Here is an 11666-nt window from a genome sequence, read left to right on the forward strand (position 1 = left end):
AAAAGAACAGATACAGGTTGGCCATATTTGAAGAGAAGTTCTTTTCTATTGGAATACCCACTGTTTGCTTATATACTTGTTCATTAAAAATAACATAACTGTTACAAATACAAAGTGGAGTATATTTTTACATTTAATTTTAGTAAATTTAGATTTGGGTATAGTTATTTCATTATTTATAAAAATATATCAAACAAATAATTGAAAACCACAATTAAATCTTTTAGGTCTATTTTAGTATACAACGTAGTAAAGTCATATGTGAAAATAGAACTGGCAGTTTTTGAATAATTTAAATTGCTTAAACATTCCAAAACTGGAATGTTATTTTTAATAATCCAAAAATAATTATTTTGGTTATTTGATGAATGTATTTTTATTTTTTCAAACAAGAAATCTAGAATATTGTTAAGTACTATTGGAACAAATTTAATGAATATTTTTAAAGAATTAGTAATAAATCTGAATTTCACAGGATTTTTATGCAGTTTTGGAATTGCATATAAAAATGATAAGTTCGTACAAGAATAATCTGTATGGATATTCCAATTTTAATGGCTTCTTTAAATTAGTAATAACATTATTTTTCTTTAAAGTACTTTTATAAAAAGTACTTATGGTATTAATAAACTATAGACAGTGAAAGGCAGTAGAAGCTGAGACATTGTGGGTTTAAGCACTCAGCTTCGTACCCTTAATTGATTAACATTTTTTATGATTTCCCATGATGGCTGACTAGCTTGACATCAGCATTTAGCTTTTGTCTGATAGGTGGGATATCTCCAATGTACTTGGGTGCTATTGTCACAGACGTAATCCTTCATGATAATAAGTTGAGTAACAGGACCGATAATGATATAATGATATTTAATTCATTATTGTTTTATAGTGCTGATTTTATCGCATATTAAAAATTCATGTATTCAATAGCTTGTAAGCTGTTTATTATTTATTTAAAGGAAAATTATGTTAAGGTGTTGATTATATTGCCCTTTTCTTCTTTCCGACTTTAGGAATATTCTGTTACCTTCGTATACTGCTTAATAGCCTAGCTAGCTATTAATCAGTTAATTAAAATATGCTACATTTATATATTAAAAATTTACTTGCAAAAGTTCCAGATGTTGGATCTGTCTGGTAGCCATGGATTTTCAAAATGTATGACGAAAGTAAAGTAGATAATATCATTTATTTATTAACTTGTGGTATATGTGGACTTGTATATGTAGGACAAACAACTAATCCTTGACATCTAAGGATTAACCTACATAGATCACAAAGTAATAAGAATTTTCCTCATTCGATAGAAATAAATTGTTTTAATAAACATTCATTTAGTAATGTAAAAATTACTATGTCAGAAAATTCTACAATACAAATTTCTTAACAGAAAGAGAAGAATATCATATTCTGAAAGAAAAAGTGCTATTATGGATTAAATCAGGACTTTCAAAATAAAACTGCTGAAGTTATAAGTAAAAATTCCTTTATCAAAAATTTATTTCAAATAAATATTTGTAGAAATAAACAAAATAAAAATAGGGGTAAAAGTAAAAATAGAAAGAAATGGATTGATTTTGAACATTTTTTTGTAAAAATTTTGATTCTCTATTTGAAAGACCTGTTAATCTGGTGAAATTTATAATGAAACAAGAATTTGAATTAACAAATGCAAAACTCAAATGTCTGTCAAAATATTTGTTAAACTTTGAGTTAAAAAATATCTGTGTTAAAGATTTAATTAAATTTAGGTTAAAATGAAATTGTATATCTATATTCCTTCAGCAAATGAAAGAGAGAAATCTGATATAGTAATTGATTTTAAACATAAAGTTTATGATGATTTATATTTACCTTCCCTGATCCATAAAAGTATTGAAGAATATATTTTCCCCATAAAATCATTTTAAATATAATAAACCTATAAGACCTCTTCTCTGATGATAGTGTTTTTAAAGATATCTTTCATAATCATATAGTTACAGGAAATTTAGAAATTGTCAAAGATAAAGAATTACAATCGATATTAAAGAAAGATACTAAATATAGAATTGTAAAACACAAAAAAGTTAAATCTTAAAAGACTTGGAAAAAAATATCGATAATTATATTATTAAAAAAAGTAAACAATCCTATTATCTACCATGTTTCTTTTTTGAATGGAAATAATATTTTATTAATTCCATAAAGAATCAATTAAGAACCGTAAACTTATCTCGATATATATTATATATTTCTTTCAATGTTTCTGAAAATAAAATAAATTCAAAAACAATTCGTTATGACCCTGATTGATAAAGCTGGCTGTAATTTTGGTTTTGTGTGTAAAAAATTATACGTGCAAATTTTACTTAGTGAAATGAATACCACAAGTACTTTTTCTAAATGTACTTTAAAGAAAAATAATGTTATTACTAATTTAAATATGGCTATTAAAAAATGGAATATCCATTCAGATTATTCTTGTTGAAATTTACCATTTTTATATTCAATTCTAAAATTGCATAAAAATCCTGTGAAATTCAAATTTATTACAAATTCTTTAAATACAGTCATTAAATCTGTTTTCATAGTATTTAACAATATTCTAGATGTATTGTTTGAAAAAAAAACATTCTTCAAATAACCAAAATAATTATTTTTGGATTATTAAAAATAACATTCTACTTTTGAAATGTTTAAGTAATTTAAATTATTCAAAAACTGCCAGTTCTATTTTCACATATGACTTTACTATGTTGTATACTAAAAATAGACCTAAAAGATTTAATTGCAGTTTTCAATTATTTGTTTGATATATTTTTATAAATAATGAAATAACTATACCCAAATTTAAATTTACCAGAATTAAATGTAAAAATATACTCCACTTTGTATTTGTAACAGTTATGTTATTTTTAATGAACAAGTATATAAGCAAACAATGGGTATTTCAATAGGAAAGAAGTTCTCTTCGAGTATGGCGAACCTGTATCTGTTCTTTTATGAAAACTCATTTATAAAGGAGAATTTAAATCCTAACTTATACATTTACATTTTTTGTTACACAAATGATTTAATATCTATAAATAATATGAATTTTACACCAAACCTAATGTATGCAACAGAACTTACAATAGAAAGAAGTAATAATAAGAATAATAATGAAGTCCAAGCTTATTATTTAGATTTGGACATTACTTTTATAGAAGGTACAGTGCAGTTGACTATTTTTGATAAAAGAAGATAATTTAATTTTCCCATTCTTGGTCTACCCACACCTAATGGTGTTATTCCAAGTATCATGTTAAAAGGTATTATTATATCTCAACTAAAATGTTTTTTAATAGTCTGTAACTCATTAGAATAATTAAAACTTATTTGAAAAAAAAAAAGAGAAAGTTGGAGTCCTTCAACACGTGGAATGGCCCCTTAAAGCCTAGATATCAATATCATTGGACCTAGAAAAAGTAAAAAAGAATCCCATTAACTTAGATGATTTTTGGAAGGACTTGAAAGGAGTTTATAACAAAATTATTTGAAAGTGTCCCTAGAATAATTTCATGGTTTTGAATGGAAGAGGTGGACATGCTCCCTGTTAGTTTATTTTAAAGTATATTGTGTATAAATTTGATTATTTCAATAAAATGTTCTTTTTGATAAAGGTGTATTTGCACTAAACACAAGTTTTAGTTTCCTTTTGCATAAGACTAGAAAAATAATTTCAAAAGGAAATATTTAAATAAATTCTCAATTTCGACTTCTCTGTATCACATGGCATTTCTTTGCTCTGAATTGCCCATTTTAGACTTTTTCTACACCTGTGTGATCTTTTAAGTTTGTCATAAATTACCACTTATAGTAAATATAATTGCTAAAGCATAATCTAAATTTATAACCTCCAGCCTTCTTGTCAAATACACATGCCATGCCCTCCTATCATATCCTGTCTACAAATGATGTCACTCTGACGTTTGCTATTGGATTATTGATAACAAATAGAAAGATTTTAATTTACTGAATACCATATAAGGTTCAATCATTCTGATGACAGTTTATGAATTATTTGGCCTACAATTTCATTGCTTGTTTTTGCCGAGTCATCTTGACCAGCTGACAGAATTATTTTAACCCACTTATATCTTAGTTAGAAAGTTAATTAACATAATAGATTTAGGACATTGTATTTCTTATGCATGTTAATATTTTGTATTCTAAATTATATATTTGGAATAGATAGACATTACATTTAGCTTCCAAGAGCCCAACCGAAAAGTGTGATTAACTTTCCAGAACAAAAACTTGAAAAGGTACAGTAGCCCACATATAAGTACTAACTTTCATGTTATTTATATATTTTTTTTATTTATTCGTATAAAAATAATGAAAATATAAAAATTAGAAATAGTAGGTTAGAAAACCTAAAGGAAAAAAGTTTTATGATTGATAGCATGTACATTCAGAGGTAATTGTGTAAAGTATGATTGTAATTTGACCATACATGCTGGAAGCTTGATCCTTGGTTTTCACAAAGCTGCACTGTGTGATAATTATTTTTTTCTGTACAGCTGTAAAACAACAAATCTGAATGACTACAAGATTTGAAAAATATCAATATAGATTTATTTTATATTTTTCAAATTTTCATTGAACCTACATTTCTAATTTTGCTATAGTTAGTGTTAGTGTAGAGAAAATAACAGGTAAAGTATAAAGTTTTACTGAGAAAACTGTTTATATTCATTTAGGAGGTTCTAGAGATTTTGCAACTGAATTATGAAAACTAAAATGAAGAAAGTATTTCTTTTTCTAAACATAAAAGAGACCTTGCACTCAGGATAGTCAGAGTGTGAATGAGATTGATTCAGTAAATTCACAGACAATTCTTTAATAAAATTATTAAAAATTCTAATTTTTTTTGTATACAACATACTTGTAATGCTTGTTAAAAGCTTGCCAAAATTTCTTGAAGATACACATAATAAATTTGGAATTATCTTACATATTAATTATTCAATATGAGCTTGGTTCAGTGGACTGGCCTTGTGCAAGTAGGATTAATTGGACAAATCCTGCTTACCATGTATGCAATATCCCATTGCACAGTCTCACTGAGGGACTTTATGCAGACGAGATGATTCATGTTTGGGCTGTGACATTTTTCAGTTTCTTCTCCTTTACAATTTCTCCTTCCCCAAATTCTTCTACTGCAGCAGAAGAACCATTGGTTTCATCTTAGATCAGTGTAATCCCACTGATATTGAGACTAAGTGGACATATCCCTTGATCAGAAGTTGTGCAGGGATGTCAACCTGGAAGAGTACTACAGGCCATTTCTAACACTAAGAACCAGGCTATTTCCAGAACACAGAACTGGAATGATTAATCCTTGAACTTGCATATTATTGTAAATATTTCTCCCATACTTTGTGACTTGATTTACTGCTCTAGCCACAATTATAGCCTGCCAACTCTGGGATATATGAATGTAGGTTGGTTGATTAGCCTTCATATTCTGCCTATCTTTGTGAAACTTTCAGAAGGTGTTTTTGACAACTTTTCTCAACAACCAGTTGGATGAAGTGTATTCCCAGCTTGAAAAAGATACAATCTCTCATCAAGTGCTGCTCCCACTAGGTCACACTCACAAGTAGAGAGAGACACTGTGAGTTTTCCCTTTCTGGCATTATAGTTTCAGAAAGAACTTTATCTTTTCAGTTTCTTTTTTCACACTGGTCCCTCCACCATCTTGTCATTGTGGGATTCTAGTTGTTTGTCTGTGGAAGGGTGACATATTCTAAAGTTAATATTTTTTTTACCTGAAACTTACCATTATGTAATTAAGATAGATACTAATTTTTCTACAGATATTCTTCTTAGAGCTGACAAGTGAAACACCTACTGTTGAACAATTAACAATTAGATAAAACTTTAAAAACAATTTAATGAATGGACAAAATCTAATGGTAAAACTTGCTCTCAGACAAATATTCTTATTCTGAATGTCAGGTGATATTGTGAATTCCACATCCCTGATAGTAAATTCATTGTTGCATATATATTTATAAGAATAATTTTGTAAGGGGTATGTGATAATTTTAAGCATTACTTTCCTCTCCTGAGTGTTATATTTTCATATATTTTAATATTTTTTTGTTCATTTGTGCACAGTATACTTTTGTACATGATAAAGATTATTTAAAACTCATAACTCATGCATTTTGATTAATATAATGAAAAAATAATTAACACAAACATTTAGGGAAAATGCTACATTTTACTTCATCTCTAAAAATACTTTTAACTTTTTAAAAGAAAGGGAATAGTCTCATATGAGAATTGTCATTTAGTTGAATGCTCTCAACTGTATGCTGTACTGTGTATTATGTTTATCTACAAAAGCCATGTTGGTGACATTTTAAATGCAATATAACTTGAATGTAAAAACTGAAGTAACTTAAAGGAAAACAAATCTAAAAAACTGATCATTGTTCCTTTAAAAGTCAGAGATATTTTGTAACTACTTGAAATCGGTGCACAGTTGAATGTTGGTTAGTGTTCAATACTAACATTTGTCATAAGCATATAGGCTCATTGCATGTATATTAAACTTTGGTACATAAAAAGACTCAAATTTTTTGTGTTAAAACTTCTGAAATATGGCCAAAGTCATTTTCAAAAAGGATTATTTATAGGAATAAATAATAAAATCTATTTTATTGGAGCAATTCCTCCTTAATTGGGTTAGAGTTTAATCATGATTAATAAAGTAGTGAAGACAATAAATGTGTTATTTCTGAAATTTGATCCAAAAAATAAGATAAAGGCACTTCAGTTTGTGTTACAAAACCTCAAGAACAAAATATTTATTCCACTAGTATATTTAGAAAGTGTTAATAGCTTGATAAAAAAAATTTAATAATGTGGAAAATATTAGAACCAAAATTATAGTTATGCACTTCGTATGATAATGAAATTTTGCTTTTTTTGTTTGAAAATAGTACTTACAATTTGAAAAATACTTGTTTGGGGGGGATTCTTATAAATAGGAAATTTCAGGTTGCCATTATATCTATACTAGGTATATAAACTAAATTGATGAAAAACAATTCATTATATGTTTTTTTAATAGTTGAAATAGATGTATGATAATTTGAAACAGAAGATAGGAATTATTATGGATATTTATCCCTTTTAAAGTGTCTAGCTATTTCTAATAAATGTCTTGAAATTTATTTTCTTTTTTTTTATGCGTGTGGTTGACAGTGTAGGGTAAAAGTGAAAGGTTTGGTTTCTCTTGTTATGCTACATATGTGTTTGCATACTCTTTGTGTAGCTCTTAGCCTTGTGCCTAATAATTTTGAATTAACTGATATCCTTTACTCATTTCTTAAATAGATCACATTAATTCTGAATTCATGTGCTTTATTGAACACTATTATATTTAAAATAGGTAGCTATTATACATGTGAAATAGATATTATGAGCCAGATTGTAATTTCAGAAATACAACTGAGTATTTTGCTGTTATTTGCATGTGTATGTTTTACACAAAAACTATAAAGTAATTTGGTACTAAAGTACAAAACATTTTTCTATTTGAATGTTATTTAGTACACTTGCACTTGAAATATCAGAAAATCTGATACTTACAGATGATAGAAATAATACAAATGGTTAATTATAATTAGTATGTTGATGTAACACACACACGCACTTAACTAATTCAGTCACCTTGATAGTGTAGCATACGATTCCTAGCAATATCAAGATTTGTGTAGGATTAGAGAAACCTGTAGGTCTCTGCCTTAACAGTTTTAAGTTGATTAAGTTTGAATTTCTTTTTTTTTTTGTTAAGTTACAACTTTCAAAATGCTGTGTATTTATAATTTAAATATGCAAATAAATGATGAAACAAGCTTTATGCTGTGTATGTAATATCTACATGCATCAAAAAAGAAAAATTAAAGCAAGGTGATCATTGTTTCATGTGCTAGGCATATGTAGTAGAAAAATTAAGGTAGCAATATTAAAGTATTTTAAATTGCTTATATTTTTTGTTTATAATATGTTTTTTTGTATTGTTATCTATACATATATATGTATAATATGCTGGAATGTAATTTTGAGACTTTATTTTTGAATACAAAATGGTTTGTTGTGTTAACTAAATTATTTCTGTCTAGTTACCATATATAGAAAAATGGAAACTAAATCACATTTTTAGTAAGTAGTGAAGTTTATCAGATTCTACAGGATATGGTGTGTAGTATTACATGTGCATAATCTGCTTGTTTATGATAGACATATTTTTTTGCTCTGATTATGATTGTATGTCACATGTGACAAATGCACTATATAATTATATGTGACATGACAAAAAGATATCTGAGAAATGGATATGGATAACTTTTTTTTTAAACTAAACTTTTATTTTTTTGTGTTGCAGTAATTTTCTTACCAGCACTAATAATGTAGTAAATGAAACTCATAAAGTCAAACACTTGTATTTTGTTGGTAGCTCAGTCTCGGGTATTAACACTAAAATGTTAATTTTCATTAAAAGAGGATTATAGTAGTAGGAGAAAATGGATCAAAAATACCATTATTGTAAACATGTCAATTATATGTGTTAACTTTGTAAACATGTCAATTATATAAGTGTCAACTTTGTAAGCATGTCAATTATACAAGTGTCAACTTTGAAAAAGAGGCATGGTCATTTTATATTATTATACAAACTACAAGATCTAAAGACTAGGTAATTTCAATAGCTACAATAAATAAAACTGCTATGTTTTTAATGGATCTTGGGTAGGGAATTATACAATCATTTATGGTTGTTAATTGTTTTGTTTTAAAGTTGGATAATGGTTAAGAGATTATCATCAAAATGTTTATAAATTATGTTTAAGTTATAAATATGATTGATATGGATCAAGATTAAATATCAAAAACCAGGCATGATTTGTACATAAGTAACTGTCATAATTTCTACTTGTTTCATGTTTTAAACTTTCCATGTAGATTTTCAATAAAGAGAGTAGTGTCACATATACTATTTTTTAAGAAAAGTTTTTACAAAACATACTATTTGAATACATTTTCTGGGTAATCTCTTTCAGTTAACTTTATGTTACAGCACTTAGATAAGTGAATATTTTTTTAAAGACTACTGAACTTTAGAGATTAATAGGCTGACGTACAGTTATAATCAAATAATAATTACTTATTTGGATCATTTACTTGTTTCAGTTGAGAAATTCCTAGCAGAAGCCAAAGAACAGTTTGAAATAAAATGGAACAATCCCAGCAAGGTAATTGCATTTTTCCTTAATTCAGCTAACTTGACAGTTCATTCATACACAAGGGGAAACCCCATCTGTGAGGAAAGGTTTCTAAATTAAGGTATCATAACCATACAAATTTTAAGTGAACATTACCTTCTAGTTGCCATTTGATTTTACTTACTTAAAACTGTAGTCTCTGGTAAGGAAAGGAAGGATTAATTGCCTAATAACATAGGCAGTATTTTTTTTTTTATAATAAATAATCAGAGTGAAAAGTTAAACTTTTACATGGATATAGGAATCATAAAAAAAATCATTCAGTTGCAGACAGTAGAAGAGTATAAGGCTGTGATAAAACTCTGAAAATTGGTTGCAGTTTTCTTTGTCATGTGTGAAGAGAAAATGTTTGCATTTACATTAGCCAGTATATGTCCAAAGATTTAGAGTTGGGAAACGTGTTTTAGTACAACAAAGGACATACTTTTTTCAATGCTACTTAATGTAGATGGTTTTATAGTAATATCTACGTGCATCATTTGTAGAAGTTTAGATTAGGACATACATGTTATTAATATGTTCTCAAATTTCATTATTTTATCCTGTTGAAGTTTAAATTCTTGTCATTTTTACTTCATTAGAATACTTCATCTTTGGATGACTTTGACAGAATTAAAACATTAGGAACAGGTTCTTTTGGAAGAGTAATGCTTGTGCAACATAAAAATGATAAGGATTACTATGCTATGAAAATTTTGGACAAGCAAAAGGTAAGTTTTCAATAAAAGTTTGGTCTAAACTATATTTGTATCATATGTGCTTAAATCATGTAGGTACAAGCAAAAGATAGGTTTTAAACAGAAGTTGGACTTTTTGGTCAGTTCCGTCACATGACAAAATATACTTTTATTTAGATAAAAGCAATTGGTGAGATTTAAACAGAGTTCATGAGTTGGTATTACGTGGTATATGTTTTTGTGTACATATTAACTCTTCATAATTTTTTCAGTAGATATAAAAAGAAAGATTTTGTCAATTTATAGCGACAAATAAATAGTTTGAAACTTGTCTTTTAGAATTGTGTTTAATTTCTTATTATTCAAAATACTATATGGAAATCTTTTATAACATATAAAAACAGTTCTTTTGATGTAAATTTGAAATATTTTTATGAATTTTTCCCAAATTTATTATGAGAAATAACATATCTTGACTATATTTAAATATAAATTAAAGGAAGATGGAGATTATTGTTTTTTCACAAAAAAGTCTTGGTTGGGAATTTGTACCTGTATATTTTTTATATTTTGTATATTTTTATTTCTCCCTGTTAACAGGTTGTGAAACTAAAGCAAGTTGAACACACTCTGAATGAGAAGAAAATTTTACAAGCTATTGACTTCCCATTTCTCGTAAAGCTTGAATTTCATTTCAAGGTAATATCATTAATGTGTATGTTTAATTGAGCAAAATGTGCTTTTTTAAGAGCATTAACCCGTTTGAGACGGGTCATGAATGAAAGGTCATGTAATCTCGTTTGTTGACTTGCATTCAAAATTTTATTGAACCATTATTTTATGAACTTATGTCAATAGGTTTGGTATCAAATTGTAGAATATAATTAATATTTTAGTACTATACATTACTGAATTTATTAATTTAAAAGAAAATATTAAAAAACACAGATAAACATTGATTTTTGTGTTCAAATTAGATGCTTGTGAAGTCAAAATACTAAGTCTATAGTTTTGTACAAATTAGAAACCCAAATTACTGATATTTACAAGCTAGAATATAAAATAAGAATATCACCTCTTCTACTTGCAAATATATTGCTCATGTAATAAGTTAAACACAGCAGCACCCCACCCACCTCTTTCTATTTTTGGAAATACTCCCTTATTTACACTTACTTCTATATATGACATGAATAATCAATCGGAAGCTCAGTATGTCCCCTTAGTGGCTTTCTCAGCCATTTTAACAGGCTTGGACACCATTTCTTTCTTTTGAACCAACATTTCAATGAGGTAGGGTGTGTCTTTAGTCTACTTGAAATTGCATATTTTTTTAGACTAAAATACATCTTGGTTACTAAGCTTGATAAATTATAGTGGAATTCTGTGGTATTAATGTAGGAATTTATGATTTTTTAGTTATTCAAATGTATATATAAATCCTAAAAAAGAAATTTGTTTTATATCCTCCACGTGCAAATGTTTTAAAAGCTTAGAAACCGAGTACAAAGGTCGTAACTAGAAGAGAATTGTTTGCTTTATTTCTATAGTTACTGTTCTATGTTTTAAGAAAAATAAGTTTAAGAACTTATTTCAAAATAGCAATAATCTATAAAGATATATAATGTATAATAATTGAAATGTGACTGTATTTTACAAAATA

General features: G+C 27.1%; 1 protein-coding gene across 6 annotated transcripts in view; it reads left to right on the forward strand.

Moving 5' to 3' along the window:
* Positions 1-11666, forward strand: part of LOC106462361 (cAMP-dependent protein kinase catalytic subunit alpha) — a 107437-nt gene that overhangs the window by 60513 nt on the left and 35258 nt on the right. For all 6 annotated transcript variants that reach the window (XM_022389772.1, XM_022389766.1, XM_022389777.1 and 3 more), the window contains 3 exons: positions 9235-9296; positions 9908-10036; positions 10604-10702. In XM_022389772.1, coding sequence (XP_022245480.1) covers positions 9235-9296; positions 9908-10036; positions 10604-10702 — 290 coding nt within the window. The remainder of the gene's footprint in view (positions 1-9234; positions 9297-9907; positions 10037-10603; positions 10703-11666) is intronic.

The sequence above is a fragment of the Limulus polyphemus genome, unplaced genomic scaffold (assembly GCF_000517525.1).
Source record: "Limulus polyphemus unplaced genomic scaffold, Limulus_polyphemus-2.1.2 Scaffold45, whole genome shotgun sequence".
Classification (NCBI taxonomy): domain Eukaryota; kingdom Metazoa; phylum Arthropoda; class Merostomata; order Xiphosura; family Limulidae; genus Limulus; species Limulus polyphemus.